Source organism: Brassica napus, chromosome C2 (assembly GCF_020379485.1).
Source record: "Brassica napus cultivar Da-Ae chromosome C2, Da-Ae, whole genome shotgun sequence".
Classification (NCBI taxonomy): Eukaryota; Viridiplantae; Streptophyta; class Magnoliopsida; order Brassicales; family Brassicaceae; genus Brassica; species Brassica napus.
In genome coordinates this window covers 1,154,143-1,170,056 of record NC_063445.1, presented here as the reverse complement: position 1 = coordinate 1,170,056, position 15,914 = coordinate 1,154,143, and the positions used below count along the sequence as shown (strand labels likewise).

The following is a 15,914-nucleotide window of genomic DNA, read 5'->3' as shown; positions in this document are numbered from 1 at the left end:
ATTCTATGAAACTATTGCTGGTACCCAGCATGATGTACATGCATTAAATCTAATTATATCCGCTTGAATCTATATATAATTGCTAGTGTTCCATTACTCATCGATACAAAGTGTCTAAAGACAACCTTCTTTTTTTTTTTTGAAAAAGGACAACTTACAGAGCTGCAACACTACACACGTTCTTTATCTGCGGTAATAGGCTCCATTTCTTTCCTGGTATGAAGCTACAAGTCAATGTTGAAGGGAATAGCCCATCTTCGGTACCTATGGGTGCTCCACAAGCCGCCCCTGCAGGAATTTTTCAGCCGTCTTCCAAGAAGAATAAGTGAATAACCCCTCGACCGGGGTTGCTAGCTCGGCTGCCCACGTTGGTGGCTGTGGTCGGAAGGGTAGTATTGGATTTTTATATATTTGATAGTTTTTACATTTCCATTGATATGGTCTTATTTGGTAACAAGTTCACAAACAAAATGAAAGTTTTCATATAAAGAAAAAAAAATCAGTAAAAAAATTTATTCATTTTTTAGTTATTCAATTCATTTGTTTTCTTTTTCATTTCGGAACATCAATTATCAGCAAACAATGAAGCCAAAAAAAAAAACAGGGGAAAACAGAAAAAAACATAGTATATTTGGGAAAATTCAATAGAATCAAGCTTCCCAACCACGCAACTGGGTGGCTCTAGCAACACGGTTAACTCCAAGAGTGAAAGCTCCCATACGGAGGTTACAGGAATGAGTATGGCACATTGACTTGATGTTGTGAAAGGCACGAGTCATGTACTTCTGCAACTCCAGGTTCACTTTCTCCTCTTCCCACATGAACCCTTGAATGTTCTGCACCCACTCAAAGTAACTCACCGTCACTCCTCCTGCGTTTGCGTATATATCTGGAAGTATAATCACTCCTTTCTTCGACAGAATCTGCCAATAATCAACACACATTAGGATTTTATATTAAGAGATGGTTTATATAGTGTTGTTATCAATGCTGCTGGTGGTGCATCACCTCATCAGCATCTGGATCAGTTGGATGGTTTGCAGCCTCTATTATGAACTTTGCCTTCACATCTCCAGCATTTTCCCTAAACCAAAAGATGTAGAAAGTAAATAATCAGACTCTATGGTTGGTGTTTATTTGATTGATGAGAGAAAGTTTTTTTTGTCCCTACTTGTTCAAGACACCACCAAGAGCACAAGGAATGAGAACATCACACTCATGGATAAGCAGTTCATTTGAGTCCATAGCGTCTCCACCACTGAAATCAACTAGACTTCCAGTTGTCTCTTTGTGACTCAGAAGAGCGTCGATGTCTAGACCTTCAGGGTTTCTGACAGCACCTGTGATGTCGCTTACCGCAACCACTTTCCCACCTTTCTCATGGATCAGCTTGGCTGCCCATGTTCCAACATTCCCAAAACCCTGTCACACACCAAGCATATCTCTCAATATTTTTATTTTAATACCAAGAGGATGGGCCGAAACCACATCATGTAATATTAGTTTCGTCTTGGCGGATATCTCTCAACTTTTTTACTCTCATTCTCAGATAAACACAACATTAAGCTTCAGATTTGAAGTAAGCTTTACCTGAACAACAAATGTCAATCCCTTAATCGATTTGCCGTATTCAGCAAGGAGAGCTTCGGTTGCATAGACTACACCACGTCCCGTGGCAGCTTCCCTACCAAGTGAACCACCAAGATCCTACACCAAAGTGATCACAAAGTCATATACCCAGTGTTATAAAAATCGGTCTAGACACACAACCCCTAATCGGCAAATCAGAGATAAGTGAAACGATTTTTTCTATAATTTTTTAAAAACATTGATCTAAACGTTTAAAATCGATCTAGGCGTCCGCCTAGTCAATAATCCCTCGTAAATTGGCCTAACTACTTCCTAGCGATTTTTTTCAACATTGCAAATACCAATAAAAAGCTCAAAACTTTTGCAATCAGAATCATAATCAAGAGCCTTACAATGGGCTTGCCGGTGACAACAGCAGGGGAATGACCATGAAACTTGGAGTACTCATCAAGAATCCAAGCCATGGTCTGAGCGTTAGTCCCCATATCAGGAGCAGGCACATCGGTGTGAATACCGATGAGATCATGGATCTTCTGAGTGAAGACACGTGTAAGTCTCTCGAGCTCGCTCAAGCTCAAGTCACGAGGGTTGCATCCGATCCCACCTTTAGCTCCACCGTACGGAATGTCAGCGACAGCTGTCTTCCAAGTCATGAGCTGAGCCAATGCGTTGACTTCATCCGGATCAACCTTTACAAAAAAAAACCAAAAGTTAAAAACTTTGAGAAAGAAGCTACAAATCTCAAGATCCATGGAGATGGATGGTTGAAAACTTGAAAGAGAGTTAAACCTCGGGGTGATATCTGATTCCTCCTTTCATTGGTCCACGAGCATTGTCGTGTTGAACCCTGAATCCAACGTAGGAAACAAGAGTTCCGTCGTCTTTGGGGATCGTGCACTCCACCTGGATCACAAAGTCAAGATTAGGACACGAAACAGAGACGTGAAGCAAAAACAGAGAGCTTGAGATTAAGATAAAACCAGAAACAGAGACGAGAAGCAAAAACAGAGTGTTGAGATCAAGTTAAAACCCGAAACAGAGACGGGAAGCAAAAACAGAGAGCTTGAGATCAAATTCAAAACCGAAACAGAGACGAGAAGCAAAAACAGATTGTTTGAGATCAAAGTTAAAACCCAAAACAGAGACGGGAAGCAAAAAAACAGAGCTTAAGATCAAGTTCAGCCCCAAAACAGAGACGAGAAGAAAAAACAGAGTGATGAGATCAAATTCAAACCCGAAACAGAGATGAGAAGCAAAAACAGAGTGTTTAAGATCAAAGTAAAACCCGAAACAGAGACGAGAAGCAAAAAACAGAGTGTTTGAGATCAAAGTAAAACCCCGAAACAGAGACAATAAGCAAAAACAGAGCATGAGATCAATTTCGAACCTTGATTTCTCTGAATGGGATCATGAGACTCTTCTCGATCTTCGAATCCAAGCCGAGGATTCGTGAGGCATGGCGGAAGTTCCTGTTCGTTGCGGCTAAAGCATTCATGGCTCAAAATCAAATCAAAGTGTGATCGGAAGGAAAGAAAGATCCAAACTTTAAGGACACAAAACGAAATCGAAAGAATGGTTAATGAGATGAGATGATGGGAGGAAGAAGACGAAGAATGGAGTATTTGTAGGGGAAGAAGACGGAGACAGCGTTTTTTGAATGGAAGATTATTTCTGACGGAGACGAAAGAGAAACTCTCCTCATCCTCTAAAATGACTACTTTGTCCCTAACTATTTAATTTGGCTTTCTCTTTCTTTTTAAAGTCAAAACATATCTCCAACTCATTAACATGTCACAGTCTATATCAAAAAGAAATATCTGCGTGTCACAGAAAAGTTTAAAAAACTAATGACGGAAAATGACTAAACAAATTTTAATTTTAATTAAAATTTGTACGTGGACCACCAAAAAGATTGGGGTGTGACAGTATTTTATTTTGACTAGTAGTATTTCTCTTTTTTTTGTTTGATTTGTTAACAACTAGGGACGGCTTTACTATTACTTTTTCAAAAAAAAAATTATCAATGTTAAAATACATTTGGATGACTTCTCTTTTTACCAAAAGTTGTCTTCTATTGCTTGTGTGACATTTAATGATATTAGATACTAGATATTGATGGATGAAGCTTGGATAGAGATCTTACATAAGGTCCACGTTAGAACAACACAAAATATACATCTGATCAATGGAGTCCCACTATTCATTCCTCATTTATCATAATCTCAATAATGCATATCCCATCATGTTCATAATGAATATATATGTATACATGTGACTCACGGCCATTATATTTATACATAATAATAAAATAGAAATTTTATTTGTTTTAATAACTATTGTTTAAAATGTATATTCTTTTGGTGAAAGTATAAGAAATTCCTCGCGATTATATGATGAATATTAAACTGTATCTGAAATAATTATTATTCAAAGGGCATTTAAGGAACATTTCGCCAAAATTTGGGAATTTGACAAATTGGTAAAAAAATATAAATAAATTAATAAGAAAACGTTGTGTATTTATTTCAACAAAACGTGAAACAAATAAAAATTGACCGTCAATTTGTATCGTGGGGAAGATGCGGAAAACATGGAGTAGGTCGACTTTCAGGGCGCGATTCCCTGCGGACGTGACAATGTCGTACTAATGCTTCTAAACAATCTCAACCGTTGAAAAATCGGGTGGTCTTAAAATCGTAGGAACCAGATTCGGAATCATAGTCAGACCCAAGCACGTTATACAAGTTACTATTCTGTGCCCTTCTGTTTAATTGGATGGCGACTATTTGCTTACCTGGCTGTGACGCGGCTACTCGACGGCTTTGTCGACTCTTATCCCAAATTTTAATTTTCCTTTTGACCTTGTGGTCTTTACTCAATTTGATCAAATTTAATTCTAATGCATGAATCTCGTTCTGATTAGTCATATAACCTAAATTAGTAAATCATATCAATTTAGATTATATGATTATATACCACAAAGAGTATCAAAACATAACATTTGTAACTAGAACTCCAAATAAAAAAAGAAAGATGAAAAAGTATACGTAATTTATGACTAGAAATGAAATTAGTTAAAAAAAATTCGCATAATAACAGTTAAAATTCTTGTTATTCAAATTAAAATAAAATAATAACAATCAAAATGCTTATTAAAACATATCATGTGCCGATGGACCGACTCTATCTTTTTGTTGGGGTACGTCAAACATATCATGAAGTCATGAGTGCCTGAATGGTGTGCATGCGTCTTTGTGAACATAGTTTAATTAAGTTTTGATAAATTATTACAATCACAATCGTGTTTTTCATATAAAAAATAGGTATCGTTTCAAGATACAGTATTTCTCAGTTAGGTTTATATCATAGACTTATAGGATTTTGTAGATAAGTAACGAATAAAACCATAAACTTACGATACGGGCAAGGAAAAACTGAAACGAATGAATTGAATTTTAAAATCTCAAGAAATACACAACATAAAAGATGGGGAACATTTCGCCGAAAGGACTGTTACAATCAATATTTTTATCTTAAAGAAATTAATCAGTATTTAGGAGGAGGAAGTAGCCACTTGGAGCCCTTAATGTAACCAAGAGTGAGGAAAGGCCTAACTTCGTTTTGGTCAACATCTTGTGTGTAAGGCACTCTCTTCTCTTGGTGTGACCCTGGTCCGAAACACTTGTACTCTCCATAGAAGACCGTCCTGCATTAATTTAGACAACATAATATATCATATCCGTGTAATTGACATATGACTTATATATATGTGGATGAGATGTTACTTGTCATATGCGCGGTTGAAGTTTTCTCTCCAGCCAGATGGGTTGACCACGCTGGTCATCTCTGTGAAAGCATAAATGACTTTGGGGTGGCTCATCCAAGACCGGCCCAAATAAATTCCGGTTCCGGTTCCAGTGATTTTGCAGTGCACAAACGTGTATCCGTTTTGTTCGGTGTTACTTTGTCTGCTTTGTGCCGTGATCACTCTTAATCCGTCTCCAACAGCGTGCAATTTCGTGTTCTAATTGATTTATTTACGAATACATATTCGTTAAACGTGTTAGACATACAATTATTATATGTTAAGAGATATATGTAATATTAGTTTAAGCTTACCAAGTACAAGGAAGCTCCTCTTCCGAAGATAAAATCATAGGTTCCTTCGATGTAACAGTCCTTGAAAAAATGGTTGCCTTTGTCGTCGCATAGAGTATCTTGAAAACCGTAGAAACTACAGGTGTAGAAAGCTGCATAATCACCGTTAATCCTCATAGCTAGAGCTTGTCCTTGTGAGCCTGGTTTTGGCATAGGAGAAGTATTCTATAGAATAACAAAATAAAATATATACACATACATTAGATTGGTATAGCAAGTAATCTTTAATGTAGTGTCATAACATACGTAGATCGAATATATATATTTTACGTACTTTAATGATGAGGTTAGCTGCCATGAAATAATCAGACCAGATAATAAGAGTTGCACTCTCTACGGTTCCGTACTGAGCGGCCGTCCCGTGGTAGGTTAAGACCGTTTGTGAACCAGGTTGACCAAGCAATGTAACGAATGGTCGACCTACGTCGACCGTGACCTTCTCCGTGTATATACCTGGAGCCAACTTGATGATCACACGCTTCTTGTTTCCTATCGGAATGCTCTTGATCGCTTCGTTTATTGACTTAAAGTTGGCACCTCCTTTTTGATTAACCTACAATGAAATTTTCACTTTCCATTAGAAATAACCTACAATGAAATATACATTGTGAAGATTAAGCAGCTTACGGTGACAATTATTCGTGCAGCTTCAGCAGCGTCGAGGGCAGGGTCTAGAGTTCCCTTTCTTTGGGAATAGGGTGCAACGTTGGTCTTGAACCATTGGGGGATTTGGGCTCTGACTTCTGGAATCGGCGCTGTATCGGTGGCTAGAACCACGGGCAAGATAAATGCGACTATAAATGCAACTATGGACGGCGAAATGTAACCCATCTTTTGTTGTTATGATATTTTATACTTTTTAATTATTTTCTTTTATAAAATAAAAGAAAATAATGAAAAAGAAAACCGAAGGAATAAAAAGACTTCACGTTTATTTACTTTTGAAGAAACGAAGAAGCATCGAAGGGGTTTATATACTTGTCTTGCTCATCGATGTTTGACCGGACAAATCTAACTTTTACTATTCTCGTTTGTGGTATATATTTCTTGGAGTATTTCTGAAAATCTGACTAAAATAGTAAATTTATCTATCGTCATCTACCTTTCCAATTAAGGCAAATTTACAGGTAGCAAAGTCAGCATGTTGATTGACCCTTCCAGCAAGAACTCTATTATTATATTTTCTATTAATAAATTTATTATATAATTCGATAATTTTCGTCGAAAACGTATATTCACAATTTTCACCAAAGTTGCGATTTCATTATTTCCTAACGATGATGTAATTTACAAAAAGAATGTGATTACGTAATCTTCCAAACACATTTGCATTTACAACTGCTCATCATAACGTGGTTTCTCTAGTTTTCTGTCAAAAACAATAATTTAAAATAGTGTTCTGCGGAAAATTGAAAACCAGTGTTCAAGGGAAAATTAGTGAAATAACATTTTGCTGAAAAGATTGAAGAATCACATTTTTGCTAACTGTAGAGTATAACTGTATAAGTGAATTTTTGAGGAAAAGTATATCAAAATATCTGTTGGCGGTAACTGTAGAGTATATAACTGCTGTATAAGTGAGTTTTGGAGGATAAGTATATCAAACTATATATATATTTATATTTTAGTTAATACACTATAAAGTTAGAATATAATTGTAAATATGTATTTTCAGTGAATTGCAATTGTAAACTGTATAAAATATAATTGTGTGTTTTTTAAAATTATATTGGTTAAAAATTATGAGCAATAGTTAATTACAAAAATAATGTATTGGTAATCAAAATTTAATATATTCTCTTAATATATATGCGTAAAAAATGGATGGAATATAATCTTTTGACATGCATAAATATGCATGCACAATATGTATGAACTATATGTAGACGTCTTATGCAGTTATGTGGTAAGAATATCCGATTTTTATTTTTTACCATGAGAATATCCGATTTGTTTAGCAGAATTGTGAGAGTTTTGGCATGGGATGTATGGTCTCTGTAAGACCGCAAGTTCGCAATAATAATGGCGTACACATACAATTCTAGGAACGTGAGAATAAATTGACCAAAAACAATAAATTGATAAATTATCTTATTTTCCTGTATATATATATATAAAATATGAAAAATTAAATTCTCGAGACAACTAATAAAATATACTGAATCGAGACCGTCTTTTATTGTAATGAAACCAAAACTACACAAGTCTCTCAACTAAGAAGAGATCGGACTCTTGGAAAAGAAAATACACCGATATACATATTTTGAATAGCTTAATATTAAACCTTAAAGCCGGGAGGTGGGAGAAGCCACGAGGATCCTTTGATGTAGCCGAGGGAAAGGAAACGGTTAGCTTCATTTTCGTCAATGTCTTGTGTGAATGGAACTCTCTTGGCTGTGTGTGATCCTGGTCCTGTGCACTTGTACTCTCCGTAGAACACGGTCCTGTCCCCCAAAAAAAAACATTTTAAACCAGACTATATGGATCATCACAACATAAGTAAAGTGAGAATGGGACTTACTTGTCATGTGCGGCCACCTTGTTTGCTTTCCATCCGGTTGGGTTGACGAGACTGCTCATCTCGGTGTAGGCGTAGACAACCTTAGGGTGACTCTTCCATGATCTACCTAAATAGATTCCACCACCATCCCCAGTTACCTTGCAGTGCACGAAAGAGTATCCGCTCTTCTCTTCTGCGCTCTTTCCGGCATGCGCTGAAATCACTTTAATACCATCTCCCACCGCGTGCAATTGTGTGTCCTTTTGAAATCAACATCATATATATCAAGAGGTTTCAGAAACTATGAAACAATTACATTTGCCCCTAAACTTAAAAAAAGTATATTATACATTTACAGTCGCATATGGCCTTGGAATTTTTGAGATTTTTATTTATTAAAATTGACCTAAAACTGTTTATCGCCTCTTATCATAAGGTTCCATAATCTATGTATTAAGAATGTAAAAGATGGGATATAATAAGGTAAACGTACCAAATACATAGAGGTTCCACTTCCGAAGATGAAATCAAATGTCCCTTCAATGTAACAATCCTTAAAGAAATGGTTTCCAGCATCGTCACAAAGCGTATCTTGGAAACCGTGGAATTTGCAGTTGTAGAAAGCCGCATTGTTCCCGGAGATTCTCATAGCTAAGGCCTGTGCTCCCTTCCTTTTACCATCTGGTTTCGGTGCAGAGTTCTACGTATATATAGAACAAAATATATAAAGATTATTCTTTGAATAATTCATTTTGACGACCACTTGGACTAGCTAGTACGTTAGCCAGGAAGGTGGCAAGTGCCACCATGAAATTTTCAGTTATTTGTATAATATATCTAAATTTTAGTTGTTTCCTGTTATTAAATATCCTATTCTAACCATGTTTTTAAGTTTATGTGTGATTTGTCTGCTATAGTACCATTAGCATAGTTGTTAATATATACCTTAACGATGATGTTGACGGCAATGAAATAGTCGGATAAGATAATGAGAGAGGCACTATTTACGGTTCCATACTGGGCGGCAGTACCGTCGTATGTAAGAACCGGCATGGCCTTGGGATCTCCCATTAATGTAATGAAGGGTTTCTTTTTGTCGATAGTGACCTTCTCTTTGTATTCTCCAGGAGCCATTTTGATGATCACACGCTTTGTGTTCTTTTCAGGAATGCTCTTTAGTGCGTCGGTTAGTGTTTTGAATTCACCTCCCTTTGGATTCACCTGTGATTGCATCATTCAAATTTTGTAGTCAAGAATCTCTATGGTTATATAAGGATTTGTTTATTTTTTGGGGACAAAGTTATAGGTTAATGTGTTTCATACGTTGATGGTACGTGGTGAAGCCTCAGCAGCTACGAGAGCAGGATCTAAACCTTTACGTGAAGGCAAAGGAGCTACGTTGGTTTTGAACCACTGCTCCGCTTGAGGTTTGGCCTCTGGAATTGGTGTGTTATCATCTGCCAACACCATCGGAGTAACAAACACCATAACCATGGCTAATAACATGGACACATGTATGTATCCCATTTTTTATTTTTGTTTTATTAAAAAATAATTTTTTTTTTGGTTTTATTATTCTTTTTACTTATTTTGTTTTTCGGAATCGTTTAATGAGAAGATTGCCATGAGGTATATATAGTGTTACAAAGATCCGAGAATTTTGAGTTTCATTTTTTTGTTTGCTATTATTATTTGTGGTTATCCATTTTTATATCTCGCTATTATTTCTCCTGTAACTTTTAATGTGGTTTTTTTGAATATTTATACTGTGTCAACGAGATTTATTCCACAGACGTCACATAAAAAACGAACCACTCAAATATACATTTTATAGTGTTAAAAGATGTATATATATGTGCTTTTACACCTATCAAGAAAACATAATAAACTTAAAGAATCAGTTTTATTTGACCAAAAAGACGACAATGAGAAAAATCATTTTTATTTCTTACCCTTTATAATCCCAACAAATGTTTTTACACGTTATATATGTAAGTATTTTTCAGGAGCTGAGGGAGGACTCAACCTGGCTCCACAACGCCTCAGCGTAAGCCTTCTCTTCTTGCTTCTCTTCTACAACAAACTCTCCTCTTCCTTCAGCTTCAGCTTCAGCTTCAGCCTCATCTTCTTCTTCCTCCTCTACTTCCTCAACTTCACTTTCTCCAAAGACACTTGTAGAGCCTTCCCTGAACTCAGCCAAAGCTTCCCTCATAGCCAAACCTGTAGCCGGTCTATCACTCCCTCCATACTTTGGAGCCGGTACAACAAACGGCAACACAATGTCATCAATCTTAGACCCATCACATGAGTCCTTTTCTTCATGAGGTGGAGGGAAAACAAATACAATCCCTAGCTCGTAGTTGCACACACGAAGTTTACTGACCGATCTAGTGGCATTATAAGACTGGTCCTGGTTGGTCCTGGAGGATCTGGAAATGGTTTGTCCCCAGGCAGCTGCACTAAAATTATGTGAGCCGCAGTAAACCCAACCAAATGAAGAAGACCGTGAACCAGTAGAGGTGAAGCGTCTTCTAGCCACCTGTTCAGTATAAAGACGTTTTACTACCGTGTTAGAGTCAGTTTTGGCCAATTCGGAAGTCTTTTATTGTCACATAGTGTTTTAAAAATCGGTCTAGGACGCCTAATCGGACCTAAACAAAACGATTTTTCTATATTGATTCTTTTAAAAATCGGTTTACACATCCGCCTGATTAATAATCCCACATAAAGTGATTAACTATTTTTTGAACATTAGCCACACACACTGTTGTAATAAAGACATTATAGTATGCCATAGTATAAAGTTCTCATTAGCTCTTACCTTGATATGCATCGGGTGTCCTACTCTGTCCTGAGGATTAGGAACTGCATCGTGAAGCACGTTGTTATATCTCAACTTTTGCCAGGTTTTCTGCACAATAATATATTAAAAAAAAAGGGTTCAATCACACTACTGCTGAATCATATTCCAAAGGGTTCATTATGCAAAGTTAGCAAACTACCTCGGAGAAGCAGAGAAGACGTCTTGAAGACAAGACACCATGCTGGCCATTCTTCACCCTTTCAATGGTAGGGAAGATGATTTTAATGGAAGGGGCTTCCCTTTCTTCCCTAGCACTCCAGCATCCCCACTGATACAGAACATGGACCAAACGTTTCATGCACAATATACTTGTAGTGACATCTTTTAAGGGTGTTTCGAAACAAAACCGTACCTCAGGATCAGACTCCTGGGAGTCAAAATGCTGTAACATTTTTTTACCAGCAGCTGATGCAAAATCAGCTTGAAATCCTGCAGTTACTGAGCCTCCAACCGAAGATGCACCTATTAAAAAAACAAAAATCTATAAACTTATTATCCTGAAGTAATACTGTTGAAGGTATTTGTCTACCATAACTATTGGAAAAGCACTTACTGTAGACAAAATCAGATTCCTGAGATTCAGGCCACTTGTAACAGCCTAACACCTTAGAGGAGAGGATCACACAATTAAAGACTGATACACTATTGTTAAAACTCAAGGGTCTGAAAGCACAATTCTATTGTTCTTATTAGCCATCAAACTTACCTCTTGTAGCCTCCAAATGCCAGTACATCTCTGAAGTGAAGCAATCAACGAGCACAACGCAACAACATGATGGGGGTTAATTAACTTTGGCATCTCTGAAATGGACACTCCCTGGAAAAAGTAAAGAGAGATTATCAGATGTATCCATAGCCTATTTATGCAAAGTATGAGAGTACAATACCTGTAATACATGCAGCATCAGTTGCACCTTCTGGTTACTCCTACAGGAAGCAGCTGCAAGGACTTCATCTCGATACACATATCCCACAAATTTAAAGGACCCAATATCCCACAGAGGAGAAACCCATTTTGCAATGTTCCGCGGCAAAAAGCCTAGCTGGACAAACTCTGTCACATAGCACTTTGTATAAGTTCACAGAGTGAAAATTTCAAGTCAAGGACACAATGCATGAAACTACTTACCGTCTCTCGAATCATCATCAGGGTTAGGGACAAGGACGCTTACAGCATTCACGTCAGCAGGGACATTGGTGTTTCTTCTCATAACAAGTTCCAACATTCCGAGAGAATTTTCACGGGTTCTGCTAATATATGAAGCCAGTCGTTTCAGTTGTGCTCCTGTAGAATCACTGGTAGAACGGAAAAGGTAACTGAGGCCAACGACAGACGCTTCCACAGATCCCAGAAACTCTTCATTGAAAGCCTGAAACAAGAATCATAAGATTAGTCAGGACACATTCAAACTAAGCGAAGCAGTAAAACATGAACTAATCAGAGAATCCAAATGAAGCTACTTACGGTGCTTGAGCGAACAGATTCTGTAAGATAAGAGGGCTTATAAGAATGAACTCCAGGCACTGACGCGACAAGATGACCTGCTGAGTGTTCAAAGTTGTATTTTGTGAACTCGAGAATCCAATGAGCTTGACTTGGAACATCAGCCAAAAGCGTCGCAGCAAATCCAGCCAGCTGAGCACCAAAATCTGAACTTAAACCACGATTGGTTTCCTTTTTGAAATGGCTGAAAAGGGATAAGTAATCAGGGTTTGCTCTTCGTGGAAAATCTTGCCACCAAACTGTGTTGGTCACGTCATCCCACTGGAATTACAAAACCTCCATTAGAAAATGAAATATGTACAACTCTCTGAGTATATCTGAAATTTTGTAGCCATTCAGAACTATATACTTAAGACTACATTCTTACCTGTCTCGCTACTAAGTTTGCAGACGTAATAATTACACGAATACTATCTTCTCTTTGCAGAATAAACAGCTTGGGGTGATGACAAGCAATGCCTCGGTTCTTTCTATCTTTCCCAAATGCAATTTCCTCAGGAAATGGTGGAAACCTAAGACAAGATAAAAACTCGTTAGAAAAGTAGTGAAGCAATAGTAACAAAAAATAAAATATAATCCGGTATTACGTACACCATAACTACATTTGGGTAATTTGGCAAGGGAGCAGAAGTTCTTGCATCAGGGCTTGAGCTCCAACATCTCTCAGCATGGTGACATGCAACAGTTACAGGCAAATGACTAGGTATCTCACAACCAGTAAGAAACCTGTTGATGTAGCTTAGTCAAAATCTTGAACAGCATGGGGAAGAAATGAGGATATAGTATCCAATTCTTCCGTTTAGACTAATAGGAATAAGAACTTTTCTCGACATACCATAAGATATCACTTGTAAATGTTGCAATGAAGATTTGTGAGATGCTTTCCACAGGGTGAAGAAGTTCTGGCAAGGAAACCATCCGTTGACTACCAGTTGGGTCTTGTTCAATATACTGAAGACGATTTAGATAAAAGTTCTTCCCAGGTGTTTGCAGAGAGCTTTGACAACTTTTCTCCTTGTTGATGTAACTAATATTGGGAGTGTTTTCTTTCTCCCCATCAAATGGAAGCATTGTCCTAGCTTTATCGCTAACAGATATACAAATAGCACCGTCACTTTCTACTTGTAATTTTGGGCTTGGCTGTTCATCGCTCGCCTTTAAACGAGACAAACCATGACCCATCTCATCATTAACCTCATCACTCCTGACTTCTCTATTATCAGCCACTATACCTCCTTTTAACCTTAACATTGTACAACAGGACACGCACTCTTTCCCAGAATCTGACACCCTAAGGCAAGATACAGGATCATCACTATTCAATACATGTCTACAATATCTCACAAGAGAGTTCAACCTCTCAACAACACCACCAACAGCTTTACGACGACAAACCCCAGAAACCAAAGAACTGACTTCATTTTCCATCGGAGCAAAAACCCTTTTACTTCTCTTCCCACTAGAAAAACTCCCCCTAGAATGTCCTTCGGAAACAGAAGCATCTCTCCCTTCAAAACCAATCTCCTGAACCACAAAACCAACTCGCCCATCTTTATAACACAACAACCCTTCCTTCCCACAAACAAACAACACCTCATCACCAACCAAAACCTCTTGAACTCTACCTTTCCTAACCTTAACTCGATTAACATACACACCATTCAAAGAAACCTTAAACCTCAAACCCTCCTTCTCCACCTCATTGAAAAATTGACTAAACCCACCTGAATTCGAAAGAATAACACCATCAAAAACGTAAAGTTTGCGACTTTGGCTATCGAATAGAATCTGACAGTGGTTTCTGCTGATTCCGACATGGTCGAGGACGAAATCGCACGACCCGTTAGCTGTACTTCGACCAATCGTGTAGGGACGATCTGATTCGACGTGAAGAGATTCTATGGGTGAACCGGTGGAGCGAGAAATCAACGGTGTGCCGACGTTGTGGATACGAATCGAGACTTTATCGCTATGTCTTCTCTTCATAGCGCATGAGAGGAGAGGAAGCAAAAACCCTTTCCCCCAAATTGATTTTCCCTCCCAAATCGATGTGCTTGAGATAGCATAGCACTCTGTTTGGACGTCAGGATAAAGTTATCCTTCGCCTGAATAGTATAACTTTCCCGCTTTTGTTTTTTGTTTGTTTGTTTTTTTTTAAAGAAGGGGACTTGCTATAAAAGAAATAAAGAATTGTATCTATATTATTTTTCCACGTACATAAACACAAGAGACTCTCATTAATTGGTCCAAGTATGTAATTTCCTTCTGACCTTTCTCAACACGTCTATATGATGCATTTGTACTTAAAACATAGTAGATAAATCAGAAAAAAATTGTAGAAGGAAAGACAATCTCTGATCGAGTTCCTAATGAGAAACCAGCGCAAGCATTGATATAAAACCAAAAAGATCGCAAGAAAAGTACATGAATTGGTGGCGGAGAAGTCGATATATCAAAAGTATTGAATTAACAGAAAAAAACATGCCGTGCATTGAATATTTATGAAAATGTGGACAAAAATCATAACCAAACCCACAAGTTGACAAACATAGAGTTTGTGAGAATATGTCACTATTCAGTAACTTAGAAATCAAGTTCGTTTGGTACTTTCTGAACTATCAAAAAGTATCTATCGTCATTGATACAATATTCATTGAGCTCTGTTCCAAACCTTTGCATATAGTTAACTCAATGTTGTGTGTGTTTGTTATTACAAGAGTTAAAAATATGTGCGCAAAGCTGTGTTGGCATATTTGTATCAAGTCAATGCGCTGTAATGTAGTGATTAGTGAACATTAAGAAAAGCATTTTTGAAAGGCATGCGAGTGACATATTGCGATCATGCTTCGTAGTGGACAAAACCGGATCGTATATCAAATGATATAAAATAATTTTATCAGGATTTCTTTTCGTGTCATCTGTGAAAAGTAAAAGGTTTTGTTTCTACATCGAACGTGACTGAACGGTGATTGGAATTTTGGAAAAGCTAGTGGTAATATAAAGAGAATATTCATGCACGTGTTATTTATCTAGTTGTTTGTTTTTGTCGCTGTCGTGTATCGGTGTATGTGTTTGAAATTTTGCATTATTTGCTTTAATAGAAGAGGCAAATGGAGAATGCGTGTGTATATATAATTTGGTACGTTATTAAGTATTTGCGTGTAGACATTTATTACGAATTAATTGGCCTATAACGTAACCTTCAGAAGCTAGCTGATGATATACAAGTATAAAACTCCAAATCATTAATATGGAGAGATTCGGAAAATGGAGTAAAGATTAAGCACAAAAGAATCGAG

General features: G+C 37.3%; 4 protein-coding genes across 4 annotated transcripts; all 4 read right to left on the bottom strand.

Moving 5' to 3' along the window:
* Positions 1-499: 499 nt before the first annotated feature.
* Positions 500-3,289, bottom strand: LOC106422789 (glutamate dehydrogenase 2). The gene is made up of 7 exons (XM_013863586.3): positions 2,978-3,289; positions 2,380-2,493; positions 1,983-2,279; positions 1,591-1,707; positions 1,172-1,422; positions 1,009-1,084; positions 500-923 (listed from the first exon to the last, which is right to left on the bottom strand). The coding sequence occupies exons 1-7, from the start codon at positions 3,083-3,085 to the stop codon at positions 651-653; spliced, it is 1,236 nt and encodes a 411-aa protein (XP_013719040.1). The 5' UTR covers positions 3,086-3,289; the 3' UTR covers positions 500-650.
* A 1,733-nt stretch (positions 3,290-5,022) lies between these two features.
* On the bottom strand, positions 5,023-6,711 carry LOC106379138 (probable pectinesterase 50). The gene is made up of 5 exons (XM_013819150.3): positions 6,376-6,711; positions 6,023-6,301; positions 5,710-5,913; positions 5,376-5,614; positions 5,023-5,296 (listed from the first exon to the last, which is right to left on the bottom strand). The coding sequence occupies exons 1-5, from the start codon at positions 6,577-6,579 to the stop codon at positions 5,137-5,139; spliced, it is 1,086 nt and encodes a 361-aa protein (XP_013674604.2). The 5' UTR covers positions 6,580-6,711; the 3' UTR covers positions 5,023-5,136.
* A 1,113-nt stretch (positions 6,712-7,824) lies between these two features.
* Positions 7,825-9,864, bottom strand: LOC106422719 (pectinesterase PPME1). Its single transcript, XM_013863495.3, has 5 exons — positions 9,572-9,864; positions 9,194-9,469; positions 8,742-8,948; positions 8,270-8,508; positions 7,825-8,192 (listed from the first exon to the last, which is right to left on the bottom strand). The coding sequence occupies exons 1-5, from the start codon at positions 9,773-9,775 to the stop codon at positions 8,027-8,029; spliced, it is 1,092 nt and encodes a 363-aa protein (XP_013718949.1). The 5' UTR covers positions 9,776-9,864; the 3' UTR covers positions 7,825-8,026.
* A 310-nt stretch (positions 9,865-10,174) lies between these two features.
* Positions 10,175-14,665, bottom strand: LOC106380504. The gene is made up of 12 exons (XM_048746712.1): positions 13,451-14,665; positions 13,207-13,341; positions 12,983-13,127; positions 12,577-12,876; positions 12,241-12,481; positions 11,999-12,165; positions 11,818-11,928; positions 11,665-11,716; positions 11,464-11,573; positions 11,251-11,379; positions 11,070-11,159; positions 10,175-10,787 (listed from the first exon to the last, which is right to left on the bottom strand). Exons 1-12 carry the CDS (start codon positions 14,599-14,601, stop codon positions 10,251-10,253), a joined length of 3,168 nt encoding a protein of 1,055 aa, XP_048602669.1. The 5' UTR covers positions 14,602-14,665; the 3' UTR covers positions 10,175-10,250.
* Positions 14,666-15,914: the final 1,249 nt, after the last annotated feature.

Coding starts and splice junctions, on each gene's coding strand:
- LOC106422789 (XM_013863586.3), bottom strand. CDS start 3,085: ATGAATGCTTTAGCCGCAACGAACAGGAACTTCCGCCATGCCTCACGA. Junction 2,280..2,379: donor GAATCAGATATCACCCCGAG/GTTTAACTCTCT, acceptor TTTTTTGTAAAG/GTTGATCCGGATGAAGTCAA. Junction 924..1,008: donor CTGATCCAGATGCTGATGAG/GTGATGCACCAC, acceptor GATTATTGGCAG/ATTCTGTCGAAGAAAGGAGT.
- LOC106379138 (XM_013819150.3), bottom strand. CDS start 6,579: ATGGGTTACATTTCGCCGTCCATAGTTGCATTTATAGTCGCATTTATC. Junction 6,302..6,375: donor CTGCACGAATAATTGTCACC/GTAAGCTGCTTA, acceptor ATTTCATTGTAG/GTTAATCAAAAAGGAGGTGC. Junction 5,914..6,022: donor CAGCTAACCTCATCATTAAA/GTACGTAAAATA, acceptor GTTATTCTATAG/AATACTTCTCCTATGCCAAA.
- LOC106422719 (XM_013863495.3), bottom strand. CDS start 9,775: ATGGGATACATACATGTGTCCATGTTATTAGCCATGGTTATGGTGTTT. Junction 8,949..9,193: donor CCGTCAACATCATCGTTAAG/GTATATATTAAC, acceptor ATATATACGTAG/AACTCTGCACCGAAACCAGA. Junction 8,193..8,269: donor AAGGTGGCCGCACATGACAA/GTAAGTCCCATT, acceptor TTTGGGGGACAG/GACCGTGTTCTACGGAGAGT.
- LOC106380504 (XM_048746712.1), bottom strand. CDS start 14,601: ATGAAGAGAAGACATAGCGATAAAGTCTCGATTCGTATCCACAACGTC. Junction 11,929..11,998: donor TGATGCTGCATGTATTACAG/GTATTGTACTCT, acceptor TACTTTTTCCAG/GGAGTGTCCATTTCAGAGAT. Junction 11,380..11,463: donor CCCAGGAGTCTGATCCTGAG/GTACGGTTTTGT, acceptor GTTCTGTATCAG/TGGGGATGCTGGAGTGCTAG.